This window comes from Cetorhinus maximus, chromosome 3 (genome assembly GCF_964194155.1).
Source record: "Cetorhinus maximus chromosome 3, sCetMax3.hap1.1, whole genome shotgun sequence".
Lineage (NCBI taxonomy): Eukaryota > Metazoa > Chordata > Chondrichthyes > Lamniformes > Cetorhinidae > Cetorhinus > Cetorhinus maximus.
Window position 1 is genome coordinate 182,859,570 of NC_135881.1, and position 16,425 is coordinate 182,875,994.

The following is a 16,425-nucleotide window of genomic DNA, read 5'->3' on the forward strand; positions in this document are numbered from 1 at the left end:
ATCGAATAGAAAAGACAGTTGACTTCACTTGTTAACCCTTTCAGCTCTGCTTACCCATTTAAAACAAGTATGCCTGAGATTTTCTATTCTGTTCAGTCAGTTCTTAAAATATGTAATTAACAGTTTAAAACACTGAAGTTTTTTGTACTCTTCGCCTAGGTGAATCAGTTTTCTCTAGTGTATCACTTACTGCTGATGTTTTTGTGTGGCACAGTGGTAGCACTCTCACCTCTAAGTCAGGAGATGGTGGCTTCAGCTCCCACTGCAAAGACTTAGCACAATACCTAGGCTGACACTCCAGCGCAGTGCTGAGGGAGTACTGCACTGTTTGAGGCGCTGTCTTTCGGATGAGGTGCTAAACCAAGGCCTTGTCTGCCTCTCAGGTGGACATACAAGGCCAACAGCGCTATTTGGAAAAAAAAGCAGGGAGGCGTTCCCCGGTTTCCTGGCTAACAAATATCCCTCAACGAACATCACTAAAACAGGTTATTTGGTCATTGTCACATTGTTGTTGTGGAACCTTGCTGTATGCAAATTCATTCCTGCTTTTCCTACATTAGAACTGTGACTTCAATTCAGAAGAATTTTGTTGGCTAAAAAGTAGATTGGAACATCCTGAAATTAGGAACATCCAACATTGTGAAAGGTGCAATATAAATAAAAGTTCCTCTTTTAACTCGTGCAGATGCTTTTTCCCACAGCTGCAGTTTTATTCATTCATTTACAACAAGAATTTGATACAAATTCTGATAATGCGTTGACTATAAAGCTAGCTCCCCTCTTCATTAGGTCATAGATCATAGAAGAACAGTGTTCCTGACTCCATTCTTCACCACAATCATTGTATTGGCCCTTTTATTTGAGCTTGTCTTTGCCCAATGTGTTTACCTTTAATGGGCCAGCGTATCATTGTAATTCAGTGATTCTTCCTTCTTTGTCAGAAGGTTGTACATTCAAGTCCCACACAATTCAATTTTCATCCCAATGATTTTCTTTTCCATTGTTTTCTATGGATTAGATAATGAGGTTGGGTGCAAAACCAGCTGCCAATTCCCTATTGCCCTCTCTGTGTTCCCACCCTAAGATGCGTTTCTGCCCCAAGTTATGCCTCAATCCTAAAAGGGTTTCAGCCAGTGAAACAGAGGGGACCCTCTGCCATCTTCAAGAGGGACTGACCTCTTGCTTGCTCAAGGATACAGGAAATGTATTGGAATAACATTGGTGCTCTCTTATTTTCAGCGAGTGCCCCAGCCTCTCCTCGAGAGATGATCAACTTAAAGGAAAGGAAGTCAGACTATGACACAACCGGGACCAACTCTGGCTACCATGGGAGTAAAGGAGAGCACATCTCTAGAAAAGATACTCTTCCAGGTGAGCAAACTGGAAGCATCCCCATGAAATAAAAAAAGGTCTGAAGGGGAATATTCCACAGCGTTTTCGATCCCCCCTTCCCCTTGCTGAAAATGGTGATGCATACTTGAAAATAGTTCCACAGAATGACCCTCCTACCTGTTCAGTTCTTTGCTCAAGAGGTCATCCATAAGTGAGTCATGGTGGCGTTACAAGACAATGAAAGGGCATCACAGCTGAGCTGAACTCTGTCCTCAGCTGCCATCCATTAATTCACTATTTATAGTGGTACCTATTGATTGGTCATCTGGAACAGGAAGCCTGGTCCCATATCTCCCCTCTTTCTAACCCAGGCCACTTAAAGGGTGGAATTTAATATTTCTTCCCCCACCCCCTCCACCCAAGGTGAGTTTGGAGGTGGGGGGATGGGTCATTTTGATCAGGTGCGAGGGTGTTGGGTGAAGATCATACTGTCTTTTTGCATCCCTCCAACTAAGTCCAAGGTGGGAAGGTTAATTAATGCCCACGTACGGGACTCACTCTGCTGCTGCCGCTGGTATTCAACCAGCAGCAAACGGGAGACTCACCATCTGGGGAGATTGTCCAGCACACCCTGCCGGGTTTGCTTGCAGCCAAGTGGGGGGTTGGGGTTCTTGCATACAAAGGCATTCAGTGCCCAGTTGAGGGATCTGGCATCAGGAAGTGGGGGGAAGTTGCCCCTCTGAGAGCCAAGCCTCCAGCCTTGCTTTTGACCCCACCAACCCCACCTCTCACCGGCAACCACCTCCATGCATCCCCTATTCCACCCTCTCTTACCTTTCTCCAGGGACCCCTGCTTAAGTCCTAAGTATATCACCAGCCACAGCCATCGCTCCCAGTGGCACTGCTGGTAATGGAGAGGCAAGCTGCTCTCGGGGGTAGAATTTCAGCTCCACAGGGGGAAGCCCTGCTATCAAAAGTGCCCCGTGGAGCCGGGAGCTCAGATGGAAGGGTTCCTGTTGCCAATTAGAAACTTAATTCCCTCGGAGCTCCCAGAGATCTGTTTGGCAGAGATGCCGGTTTTGGTGGCAGACGTTAAGCCCCCCACTGCCCTCATTAAATTCCACCCATAATGTCTCACTGTAAATCTACCCGAGGTTCACTAATTTTGCAGTGCACAGGGGCAGTACTGAGGACTTCCCTGGACTGTACAGCTGAGTGATGTACCGGGGTGGGAGTGTATGTACTCACCCAGCCATTTAGGGTTTTTTTGGACAGTAAGAGGTTTGAATTGCTCCAATGAAACCACAAAATCTGGTAGCAGTCTATGTAGATGAATAGATCAGTCTATGAACCATGCCTGTGACAATGTCTGTGTCTCTGCATATAACACAGATCTTAGGATTACTATCACTCTGTGCAGCAATAATAACAAATCTGTAATTAAATGCAAGTGAAATTTGATAACTCTTTAACTTGTGTTTATCTGGTGCCTGTAATGTATTAAAACATCCAGTGCTTCACATGAGAAATCAGACAAAATTTGACATCAAGCCATATAACGTGGCATAAAGCAGACAAGAGGTAGGTTTTAAGAGCATCTTAAAGGAGAAGAGTGAGGCAGAGAAGTTTAGGGAGGGAATTCCAGACCATAAGGCCTAGACAACTGCCAATGGTAGGGTGAAGGAAACGGGGGATGTCCTAGAGGCCAGGATTAGAGGAATGCCGATTTCTCAGAAAGTTAGCCTGTTGATTTATAAACCTTCGGTCAATGGTAATGTCCGACCTCAGAGTCTGAACATTACAAACCAGTGAGCTATAAAATAAATTACAAGTTGATACTTTAATCAGCAGACATTCAAGTATGAATGTTTTATCACCTGTCTTTGTCCTTGTCTACGTTCATTTGTTGCTGAAACCCTCGTCCATGCCTTGGTTACGTGAAGTGTCAACTATTCCAGTGCTCTCCAGGCATGCCACCCACCATCCACACCCCATAAACTTCAGCTGATCCAAAATTCTGCTGCGCATATCCTAACTTGCACCAAGTCCTAAGCATCCATTTCCCTTGTGTTTGCTGACCCACATTGGCTTCTGGTCTGGCAGCACCTCAATTTTAAAATACTCTTCCTTGTGGTAAAATTCCTCTATGGCCTAGTCCCTCCCTATCTCTGTAAGCTCCTCCAGCCCACAACCCACTGGCAACTATGCCTCAGCTGCCTGCACCCTAAGCTCTGGAATTCCCTCCTTAAACTGCTGTACCTCTTTACCTCCGTCTCCTCATTAAAGCGTTTCTTTAAAACTACTTTGTTGACCAACCTTTTAGCCGCCTGACCTAATATCTCCTTATGTGGTTTGATGTCTGATTTTGTTTGATTATGTTCACGTGAAGCACAGTGGGACGTTCAGGTACATTAAAGGTGCTATATGAATGTAAGTTGTTGTTGTTTACCCTGTTTCCCTGACATTCCTGACAAAGGAAGAACTCACAGATAAAGCTCAAATCCACTCAGCTCCTATCACCACATACTTACACCTTCAGATTAAAGCTGCTCTGTGAACATTGCTATCAAGACCAGTGACATCAGCAAATGTGGCAATATGTGCACCATGTTGTTCTGCAGCACTGGAAGAATTCAGCAGGAGCAGCATGTCATGTGTCTGGATTTCTAGTTTTAGTCTCCCTAATTTCATACACATTGGACATTCCGCATTCAGCAGAGGTGCACAGCAGCCCAAAGATCCCCACACCGGTCACGCATAAGTCAGGCTCTTTAGGCTACTATGCATGCACAGCACGCAAAAGAATTTACGGGGCCACGCACTTAATGCTCCTGCACACTCCAAAAAGTAATTGGAGGAAATGTTGGTAAAATCATCATTATATAAAATGCAAAGTAAATCCTGAGGCATCATAAAGCTTGCTGAGAAAATGTGCAAATTCCCTGCTATTCAGGTCAATTTAGATTCCCATTCCTGCCCCTTCCCTTTAACTAACGGACTTCTTATTATTCAGTATGATTCAAAGAAGGGCAAGGAGTTCGCCCTGGTTTCTTCTTACTATGTACCTAAAATAGATTAACTGCTTATCTATCGCATTGCTGTTTGGGGGACGTTGCTGTGCATAAATCATCTGTCATATTCCCTACATTACTACTTCAAAAGTAGTCAATTGGTCGGACACCATTGCGGCTGTCATTTTTCTGTGTAAGTCCATTGAGTGGAATGGTAGCACCAGAATGGCAGAATTCAGCTTTGAACTCCAAGCAATTCTTCAGTTGCTGACCTTAGCCTAGCAGCCAAATCAAACTGCCAAGTGCATTTCAGGCAAATTTCCCCACAGTAGGGAGAAGACTTATAGCATGAGTGTTTGTCAGGTTGCACAGTTAAAGAAAGAATATCAGGGCTTCACAAAGGCCCTTACAGCCAATGAAGTACAATTGAAGTGTAATCACTGTTGTAAAGTTGGAAATGCCGCAGCCAATTTGCACACAGAAAACTCTCTCAAACAGCAATATGCTCATGATTAGATGGTCTGCTTTAGCAATTTTAGTTGAGTAGTAAATATTGACCAGGGCGAGAACTCTCCTGCTCTCCTTCAAAATAATCCCATGGGATTTTTTTAAAAATTCATTCATGGGATGTCAGCATAGCTGGCATGACCAGTATTTATTGCCCATTCCTAATTACTCTTAAGCAGGTGGTGGTGAGTTACCTTCTTGAGCTACTGCAGGCCTCGGTGTAGGTACACTCACAGCACTGTTAGAGAGGAAGTTACTGGATTTTTATCCAGTGACATTGAAGGAACAGCAATGTAGTTCTAAATTGGATGATGTGCAACTTGCAGGGGACCTTACAGGTGGTGATGCTTCCATACATCTGCTGCCCTTGTCCTCCCAGGTGGTAGGGGTAGCAGATTTGGAAGGTGTTGTCGAAGGAGCCTTGGTGAGCTGCTGCAGTGCATTTTGTAGATGGTACACACTGCTGCCACTGTGCATCAGTGGTGGAGACAGTGTTCCATCACACTCCTGACTTGTGCCTTGTAGATGGTAGACAGGCTTTGGGGAGTCAGGAAGTGAATTACTTGCAGCAGAATTTCCAGCCTTTGAACAGCTTTTGAAGCCACAGTATTTATAAGGTCCAGTTAAGCTTCTGGTCAGTGGGAACCCCAGATTATTGATGGTAGGGCATCATTTAGTGATTGTAATGCTGTTGAACATCAAGGGCAGATGATTTGATTCCCTTTTATTAGAGATGGTCATTGCCTGGCACATGTGTAATGTTACTTACCATTTATCATCCAAGCCTGAATATTGTCTACATATTACTGTATATGAGCACAGACTGCTTCAGCATCTGAGGAGTTGTGAATGGTGCTGAACCTTGTGCAATCATCAGATCATCAATGAACATTCCCACTTCTGAGATCCTGGAGAGAAGGTCATTGATGAAGTAGCTGAAGATAGTTGGGTCTAGGATGTTACCCTGTGAAAACACCTGCAGCAATGTCCAGGGGCTGAGATGAATGGTTTCCAACAATCACAGCCATCTTTCTAAGAATGTGCTAAATATGACTCCAAGCATTGGAGTTTTTCCCCTCATTCCCATTGACTTCAATTTTGCTTGGGATCCTTGATGCCATACTCAGCCAAATTCTGCCTTGAGGCCAGTATCTCTCACTTCACCTCTGGAATTCAACTCTTCCATCCAAGTTTTTGGACCAAAGCTGTAATAAGACCTGGAACCAAACTGAGCATTGATGAGTAGGTTATTGCTGAGTAAGTGCCACTTGATAGCACTATCGATGACACTTTGCTTATATCGAGAATACGCTGATGGAGTAGTAACTGAGCAGGTTGGAGTTGGCCTGCTTTTTATGGACAAGACACACATGGACAATTTTCCACATTGTCAGGTATATGTCCTTATTATAATTGTACTGGAACAATTTGGCTAGGGGTGCAGTTAGTTCTGGAACACAAGTCTTCAGTACTACAGTTGGGATTCACCTTAAAGGGTTGACAGGGCTTTGGTTCAATGTCTCATCTCGAAGATGCGCTTCAAACAGTGCAGCACTCAGTACTGCACTAAAGTGTCGAACTCGATTTTGTTTCAAGTCTCTGGAGTGGAACTTGAACTCAAAACCTTCTGATACAGACACGAGAGTGCTACCTATGGCTGATACCTTGGAAGTGGGAGCAATTTGGTGCAATGAATTCAGATGATCAGCTTTAAAGTATGTTTCCTTAAGAGCATGTGTCTTTATCTCTATAGTGTAGTAACTATGCCTAGTGATAAGGAATAGGATTCAAATTTGAGTCTCAGTAAAACTAATTCACCAGCTGTTCTGTGTTTCTTCTGAGTATTTCTCATTCAGATTCATTGGAATACACCATTGTTTTAATCTTGTTTAAGCTTTTCCTTATTTTTAAACACAAGCTTTCATTGGTCCATTTTACATTTTGACACACTATTCTTCGAATGTTAGGAAGTGATTTGGAGCAGCACCTGTAACTTGCTGGCGTACTTGTACACCTCTTCTATCCCACCTTATTCTGGCTCAGGGTCCAGTTTTGGAAACACCAATTAACCTGTCCTCTATGAGGCATATCGAGATCTCTCATCTTGATGAGATTGTCTTATATTGTGAAGACAACAGGGTGAAATTGGGTTCAGACAGTAACACAGAGCACGTGTTAAAAATTGATAGGTTTTCCTTTCTATTGAAAGTGATGAGAAAGAAAATGGCTGTTGATCCACCTTAGCCCATTTTGCATTACTACCTAAGGTGAATTTTACCCCCGAAGTGTGAATATTCAGCTAATTCAGGGCCTTCAACAATGAAATTTGAAGTAAATTAGAAAAGCAAAGCATAAGTTCCTCCTTTGTTATGTCCCCACCTCTACTACCTTCCAGTTTCCTTGCTCTGCTCTTTTATTTAGGATGGCAAGTAGTCTAGACTGCATTTGGCAGGTAAGTTAAGTCCCTCAGGCTAGTTGTACCACATTTTGCAACAATTTTTTATGAAGGGTCATGCAGAATCAATACAGAATCTGCAGTAAAATGGATGGATGCGTTCAACCGTGTGAAACATAGGCACAAGACTAGGCCATTCAGCCCCTCGAACCTGTTCCACTCTTCAATAAGATTATGACTGATATGCGGCCTAATTCCTAACTCCTGCCTATGTCCCATGTCCCTTAATACCTTTGGTTATCGAAAAGCTATCAATCTCTGTTCCAAAATTAGGAATTGATCTCACATCAATTGTAGCTTGCAGATGAAAGTTTCAAACTTCTACCATCCTTTTGGGCTGGATTTTATGTGCCCCCACCCCGGATGTGTTTTGGGTGGGGTGCTAGCCCACCACCCTCCCAACCACCCCTGAGCTGACCCCCATAATACGCCAGGTGGGCAGGTGCCAAAATCAGCAGCCTGCCTGCCATATGGAAATAAATAATTAAAGGTCTATAAGGCTTGTTAGCAAGCCTATTGACCTGGATAATATACTGCCCACAGCGTAATGTGGCTGACATGGGCAGGTGGGCGGGGAGTGGATTGGCTTTTTCTTCATGGGCTACATGAAAAAAGATGGGAAGGAAGGGGGCAACTCATTTGGGTTGTGTCCCCTGTGCATCGGGGGCACCTCCCTAAAGATGTCACCCCACCCCCCCCGCACCTCCCCTCCAAAACCCAGACCCCCACCCCCACCTCCTTCTCCCCACTCCTTAGGCTCCAGGATTTCCCCCCCCTCCCCACCCCCGCCACTCTAAAACCCAGCTCTTACCTTTCTATGGCAGCCATCCATCTCCTTTGTTCTCCTTCCTGCAGTCCTGGCAGCACCCAGCCTGACAGCTCCCAGGAGCAGGACTTCCTCCCACTGAGAGGCAGAAGTCCCTCTCAACCGCCTTAGCGCACCTGCAGCATGTTATGGCTGCAGGTGGGCTTCTTCCAGGTGTGTTGGCTTCTGGCTAACTTTCCTTCCCCGGGGAAGGGCGGGGCAAGCAGTCCACCCTCTTGTAAAATGCAGCGCTTATGTGAAGAAATGTTCCCTAATTTCACTTCTGAAATGTCTGGTTCTAATTTTCTGACTAAGTGTCCTTGTCCTAGACTCCCCAGCTCGCAGAAAGGGTTTCCCCTGACCTACCTATATCTTCCCATTAATATTTTGAAAACTTTGATCAAATCAACCCTTAACCTCCTAAAATTCCAGAGAATATAACCCTAGTTTATTTAATCTCTCCTCATGGCTTGACCGTTGGAGTTAAGGTATCATTCTAGTAAATCTATGCTTCACTCCCTCCAATGCTAATATATGCTTACTAAGGTGTGGTGTGCACAAAGGCTCACAGTTTTCAAGGTGAGATATAACTAGAGACTTGCATAAATGAAGCATGACCTCTACCCCCTTCCATCACATTCTTATAGATATAACGATCAGCATTCTAATAGCCTTTTTGATTAATTTCTGTACATGCTCATGATGTTTTAATGAGCTGTGTAGCTGTACTTTCTCGACTTTCACTGTTTCTAGCATTTAACTATTTAGAAAGTAAACTCTTCTATCCTTTTTAGGTTCTAAGTGGTGACCTCACATTTTCCTACATTGAAAATCGATTTGCAACAGTTTTGCCCATTCACTTCATCTGTCAATATTTCTTTATAATTTTATGCTTCTATCTACACTGCTTACAATGCAGGCTATTTTTGTATCACATCCTGTCAATAGGAGTATCTGCCCAATATCCCTATCCTGTGTCTCCTTCTGTTCAGCCAGTTTCCTAACCAGGTCAATAATTTGCCTCCAACTCCATATGTTTCAACTTTAGCTAACAGTCTCTTAGGAGGTACTTTATCAAATGCCTTTTGGAAGCCCATATGAATAACATGTATGGTCATTACCCTGTCCACTACTTTAGTCACTGCTTCAAAAATTCAGTCAAATTCATCAGCATGACTTGTCCTTTGCAAATCAATACCAGCTCTCCCTAATCAGCTGAAAATTTTCAAGGTGTTCAGTTACCCAATCCTTAATTATAGAATCTATCAATTTCCCAACATTAGATGTTAGGCTAACTGGTCTATAGTTCCCTGGTTTCCCTTTGTAACCTTTCTTAAAGGGCAGAATGATGTGCAATTTTCCAGACTAAAGCAACAGTTTCCAAATGGAGAGAACTTTGGAAGATTATAGTTGGGGCATCTTCAGTGTTCTCACCTACTACCTTCAAACCCTGCATGGAAGCCATCTGATCCTGGGTACTTGTCGCTATTTGGTACCATAATTTCTTCATTTCTGTTATTTTGTTTATATTAATTTTCTTGAGACCCTGTCAGTGTTTCAAAAATAGTTTCCTTGGGATGTCTGCCACGCTGGCATGTGTGAGATCGCTAGCTGCAGTCTGTCCAGATAAGAGTTTTTCTACTGACTACTTAACTGTTACTATCGATAAAGAGCCCCCTATTTTGTCACATTTCCACTGCCGTTGAAGCATTTTTATATTTATACACAGATAATTTTTGACTAGATCAAGATGTGGAGCACGTTAGATTACGAAGGCACACGAAACAGGCTAAGTGAGTAAGGGAGCAATAACTGGCCAGGAAGGCCAGTCAGTAAATCCACAGCCAGTCACCACTAACTGAAGGGTGTGGAGGAGCCTGGTTCCTGAGATTGTAGCAGCAGGGACCAGGAAGAGAGGACTGGTTACCAAAGGGAGCAATTAAAGCAGAGAAATCAGAAGCAAAAGAGGAATTGGCAGTGGGAGGTGCAGTCGAAGCTGAAGAGGTAGCAAAATGGGACAAGTCATCGAGCTGAACAGTCAACGGGAAATATTGGAAACAGGAGGGAGAGGCAATGGGAAGGAAAGAGGTAGTAGGGGGTAGAGAGGTAATTGGGAGAGGAGAGGCAGTGGCAGAACCTGCAACTGGAGATCCAACAGGGGTGAGAAAGGTGTGAAAATCAGAAGTGGGGGAGGTGAGGTGAGTTGAGTTTTTATGATACAAGTTCATGCCGTTGCTCCCACAAGGCTTCCATATTAATAAAGAACATAAGAGTAAAAGCTGAATATATCTCACACACCTTCCCATTCCTGACCTCCAGCCTTTGATTTTCCTGCTGCCTCCCCTACTCCAGGAGACAGGAACAGAAGCACAGCTGCAGGCCTGAGGGGCCTTCAACTGTGGAACTGTGTTGTTGGCTTCAGAGCTTTCTGGCTGCTGTTGGAAGATGAACTAGAGCCTCTCCATGCCCAAAGATCTATTAAGAGACTTCAAAAGAATGGAATTAAGGTCTTGTGGCCTCTTTTGCCTTGCTACCTGTCTCCTCTCAGACCTTCACCTCCAACTTCCACTGCACACTATCTGACTTGGGCGCAAATCACTGTTCCTCCATCATCACTGGAACAATATCTTGGAGTTCCCTAACTAATCACATTCTGGTTTATAAGGGAGCCTTCACAACATGGACTGCTACCCCGTTCAAGAAGGACCCACTGGCACCTTTTCAAGACAGCTAGGGCCAGGCAATAGCCACAGCATTGTCTTGCCACCCACATCCTGAGGACAGAGGAAGAAACAGTATGGTTCAGCCGGTTCCCCTAAAACTGAGCATATTTCAGATGTGGTAGGATGGGAGGGCTGGGTAGAACCTTTCTGCACCTGTTTTGGCCTCAAGCCCAGGCATACCATTCTATAATGTAAAGACACAACATAATGGAACTCGCCCTGTTTCCTCTGCTCCATTCAAAAAATGAATGTTCCCCAAGCTCACCACCACCTTCTAAAGGGCAATTAAGGATAGGCAACAAATGCTGGCCTAGCCAACAATGAATAGATCCTCTGAAAGAATAAAGAAAGTGTGTGTTGGCGAGCAGTGTCGGGGCCATCGTTTTCAATGGGATTGGCTGCAATGACATGCTATGTAGCTGGCAGACGTTCAATACTGGGATTCCTGGAATGAATTATTTTTGAGAGAACTTAAGGCCTAGTTCTATAGTTCAAAACATCACCAAGGTTGATCACGATGTGTTGTTTAAAAGACACCATGCTCGGGGCTTCAGGGGCCCAGAGATTATAAGAGTAAGCAAAGCCTCAAGGGGAGGTAGGGATTTAGTTATGTAGAAAGGTCAGCAAATACAATTCACCAAAGAAGATTTAGCCAATACCTACATGACCTATTGTACAACAAGCTTTGGCATTAATTTTAAACCATTTTAATTATGTCTCTTTCTTTATTTCAATAGCTCAACTTTCTGTAGTAGCTGGATCAGGCTACAGGAATTCCTATGCTACTCCTGTTGAAGCTACCAAGCACAACCAGGTTTGTTACACACTTTACAGAACATCTGATCGATGTCTTTGACCTTCAGCAGCCATCACTGCGATAAGAGATTTGAGTCCAGCATTGAATTGCAACACCTTTCCTATATCTTAGTCTCACTCCACCACTTGCCGTTAGAGTGAAGTTTTGCTGCTTTTTTCTCTTGCTTTGCTTGGAGAGAAAATGAACCCTGTTAACCTTTCTGCCTCAGTGATATCATACACAAGTGTTTCAATGTAATTTAGATGACATTTACAAACCAATGGAAGAAGAAAATGCCACTAGGCATTTAAAAAAAAACTCATTTAGAAAAGAGAAAATTTCATTTTTCATTCCCAAATGCAACAGGTGGGGGCTGCGGACGTTGGGGGTGGGGGTGGTGGGGGGGGGGGGGGGGGGCAGGAGGGTGGGGCTTGGGGGGCAAAATTGCAGAAAACTGGCTCTGCCTCTGGAATGGAGATATAGCCTGGCCATGGGGTAGGTTGTGTACGCCATCCCAAATCTTGGTTCTGCCATTCAGTTAGAATGTGGCTGATCTGCACTCAACTCCATTTACCTGCCTTTTCTCCATGTCCTTTGACAGTCTTACCCAACAAAAATCTATTGATTTCAATCTTGAAAGCATCTTTTGACCCACAGCGTGCACAGCCTTTTGGGGAAGGGTGTTCCAGATTCCCGCTACCCTTTGTCTGAAAAAGTGCTCCCTGATTTTCCTTTTGAGTGGCCTTAGCCCTAATTTCAAAGTGAAGCTTCCTTCGTTCTGGATTCCCCCACCAGAGGAAATAGTTTATTTGTAATTATTTTAAAACATCTCCGTCAGACCACTTCTCAACTTTCAAAACTCTGGTGAGTGATCATTACAAAATCTCGTTGTAAAACACCACCTAGCATCTATATACACCACTATTAGCACTAACCACTACCATTAACAACCCCTTTGTCCTTTAGTTCATGACATCTTTGTCAATCCCTCCTTTGTTCCGCCTATCGGTGGCCTTCTATCCAGCTCCATCTGTCCCACCACCTTCCCCTTAAACAGTATAAATTTCATCACATTTCCACTTCTCTTCAGCTCTGCAGAAGGGCCATACGGACTCAAAACGTTAACTTTGTTTTTCTCTCTCCACAGATGCTGTCAGACCTGCTGAGTTTTTTCCAGCATTTTCTGTTTTTGTTTCAGATTTCCAGCATCCGCAGTATTTTGCTTTTACCTCGCACCTATGGTCTGGAAAGTTTCTGCAGATGGAATTTTAGAACAAAGTTTTATTCTGAATTTCAAATTCTGTTGATCGAGAAGATCATTGTGGTGTTGGATGAACCATTTCTTTGTAATCATAAAGTAACTGCGAGGAGACACTAGAGATGCTGGAATTGTTCTTCTTAGAGCAGAGGAGGTTGACAGGAGATTTCATAGAGGGGTTCAAAATTGTGAAGGGTTTTGACAGAGTAGATAAGGTGAAACTGTTTCCACTGGTACGTTGGTTATTAAGAGAACGCAGGTTGAAGGTAAATGGCAAAATAACCAGAGGGGGGATTGGAATTTATTTTACTCCATGAGTTGTAATGATCTGGAAGGCGCAGCCTAAAAGGATAATGGAAACAAATTTGATTGTACCTTTCAAAAGGGAATTGGATATTTACTTGAAGGGGAAAAATTGTTGAATTATAACCAAGCACTTATACAAAGAGAATGATAACTGAAATACCTCTTGCTTCAGAAAGCCACAGTTGCAGTAGATTGTATCACCAAACATTACGTCAAACCTATGATCAAGATTTTCTTCCCCTGCCCTAATATCTCTTTGTTTGGCTCAGTGTCAAATGTTGGGGCATTTTATTATATTAAAAGCACTAAAATAATACAAGTTGTTGTTAAAAGGAAAAGGAAAAGAATTATGGCCTGTATCTTCTTCTCTCTAGGTCTCATCACAACCTGCTGCACAGGAACCCAGTAGGAAAGACTATGATACCTATCAGCCCTATCAAAACTCAACAGCAAATTACGATGACTCTTTCTTTGAGGATCAAGTGCACAGTCGCCCAGCGGCCAGTGAATACAACATGCATCTCGGCCTGAAGTCAACTGGCAATTATGTTGATTTCTACTCTGCCGCCCGTCCCTATAGCGAGTTAAACTACGAGACGAGCCACTACCCGGCCTCACCCGACTCCTGGGTCTAAGCGGTTGGCCTCTTGGGTCTGAGCAGAGGCGGCAGATACACAAGAAAAGAATAATTATACAAGACCCTGGGAACTGTGCATGTGCATGAATACCACAAGACATTTTTCAGCAAGTCTTAGTCTATCAGTGGTCTGTTCCGTAGGACAGTCATTGGGTGAATCATGGCAGATGGCGTTCAGATGGATAAGTACGGAGAGAAATGCAAGTGACATTCAGCTCATACAAAGGAAATGGAAAATTTGCTCACCAGAGGGTGGGACGGGGGCGTGCTTTGGGTGGGGGTTAGGGAAGGATTAAATGATCTTGTTGTTCATCCAGAGAAGCAGGGTGGTGGGGGGAAAAGAATATCAAAAGCATGCAAAGATAATGGCATTGTGGGGAGGAATAAAAGTTGGCAATGGAAAGTGGTTGAAAGCGATAGGAGGGAAGTTGGAGAGGCCAGGTCAGAGGTCAAGCACAAGAACCTGAATGTGTTTACACTTGTTATGGGGACAGTCTGTCACCTCTTGGAAACAAACATTCTCAACTGATTGTGTGTCACAGCTTGTAGTTTGCAGTCGGGTTTTCTTCTGTACAGCAAGACCATTTCTCTCGCCACTTTCTTGGGTTCTTTCTTTCGTTTTAATGCTTTGTTGTGAAGTATTGGATGTACATTACCGATCAATGAGAGCATTGTGTCCATTACAGCAATGCCAAAGTACTCCTTCCGTATCTTGTTCTTAATACTGTTTTAATTATGGACAAAAAAAATGTTAAGCGAATTTGATCAGATGTGTGAATTTCTGAGCTTTCTTTTTTATGAAGTAACTAACTGAAGGAAGTATTTAGCAGTATTGTTTGTTCTGGTATGTGGATTTGTTTGTGTGGTCACTAACAGAAAACCCCATCAATCGCTGATATTACGAGCATCATTCCACACGCTCATTTGATGAGACGCGCTCTCTCTCTCTCTTTCACTGCCTAAAGTTTTAGATGTAGATATTTGAAGACAATTTTTCATTTATACCGGTTTTGTTTATGACAATACAGTGTTAACAGTAAATAAATGAAGTTGTCATCCATGTTTGTAAAAAAAAAATCAAGGGAAAAAAGGAAAAAAAGTCTTTTTTTTCCATGTTTCTTTCTCTTCATACAAAGTCAACAATGGTCCCGATGTGCCATAAAGTCTGGTCGTATTAATCCGCAGTATCCCTTTTTTGGCTTGAAGCACATTGAACTTTCAGGGGGGATAGTGGATGATAATTATAGCCCAGCTCGCTGGGCAGGGAATGCATGGGAACAGATGGAGAGCTTGTTTTATGCCTGCCCAATATTACTCTCCATCAATTTTTACTCTCTGCCCAATATTACTCTCCATTGACTTTTACATCCCACTCTATATTGCTCTTAATTGACTTTTACACCCCTCCCAGTAATACTCTCCATTGACTTTTACACCCTGCCCAGTAATACTCTACATCAACTTTTACACCCCGCCCAGTAATACTCTTCATTGACTTTTACGCACTTGCCCAATATCACACTTCATGGACTTTTAACACCCTGCCCAATATTATTCTCCTTTGACACAGGAAAACACAACCAAATTGTACTCTGCATTGACTTTTACACCCACCAAATTACTCATTGACTTCAAGGATTGGGGGAGGAGGGAGGGTTGTAAAAATCAGTGTTGCAAAAATCAGTGTTGCACCTAATCTTGTAGTGTTGGATCACAATGAAACCGCCCCCACCCCAGGTCTTTACTGAAAAAGTCTTGAAGCGTAGGCCCAAATCACAGAGCTCTTAAACTCGATCATGAAGCATTTCAATCCCTTTTCAACGCACTTGGGATTGATGAACCGACCCGTAGCCATGCAATTTATTGTACATAAAGCATTGTGCTGCACCCCATGCAAACTGGAAACTTTCTTTCAAAGATCATATTGTATATCACGAGGCACCGACTATTGGCCTTAAAAAAAAAAGCTACACAGTGTTTTGCCGGGCTATGAAGTTACCTATATAGGCAATCATAAAAGGGATACTGCCTGCTTTAAAGCAACTTTGTTTTCGGGAACAATAGTGCAGCAGTACTCTGGTGCCAAATGAGAGGAAAAAAACAAACAAAAAAAAAGACACTTTGAATTTTAATTGTAGGAAAAAATACTCTGAAATTGATGGCTAGCTAATTGTCCTGCTGACAGTTTGTAGATGTAGATAGATGAGATTTAAATTTGTTAAATGCTTTTTACAGTGTGTTTTGTCAACAACGAACAAAAAGAAAATATAAGGGTAAGCAGCATATTGGGTTACATAGCCTTTAAACCCGCAGTTGGAAAGAATCTGGGTGATGTGATTTAAAAAAAAGATAATAAATGATGCTATTAAAAACTTTAAAAAAAATGTTCAAAAAAGTTTCTTTAAGTAGTGCAACACAGTCAAGTGTCATAGTGTTTCCCTGATACATGATGGCTTTTGAAAATTCTCACAGATTGTACCAGTGTCTAAGGTCCAGGGCGTCACAGTGCCTTGTGTAATTATGATTTGATGTTGCAGGATCATTCGGTGGTTTGCAGAGTATAGACCTGGAGTTTCCAAGCTAGCGTAAAATATC

At 43.0% G+C, this 16,425-nt stretch overlaps 1 protein-coding gene across 6 annotated transcripts in view; it reads left to right on the forward strand.

The window, feature by feature from the left end:
• The window catches only part of LOC144679077 (catenin delta-2-like), a 1,449,546-nt gene extending 1,433,332 nt beyond the window's left edge, over positions 1-16,214 (forward strand). For all 6 annotated transcript variants that reach the window (XM_078539356.1, XM_078539354.1, XM_078539355.1 and 3 more), the window contains 3 exons: positions 1,240-1,371; positions 11,571-11,647; positions 13,568-16,214. In XM_078539356.1, coding sequence (XP_078395482.1) covers positions 1,240-1,371; positions 11,571-11,647; positions 13,568-13,828 — 470 coding nt within the window. In that variant the 3' untranslated portion in view covers positions 13,829-16,214. The remainder of the gene's footprint in view (positions 1-1,239; positions 1,372-11,570; positions 11,648-13,567) is intronic.
• The last annotated feature ends 211 nt before the right edge of the window (positions 16,215-16,425 follow it).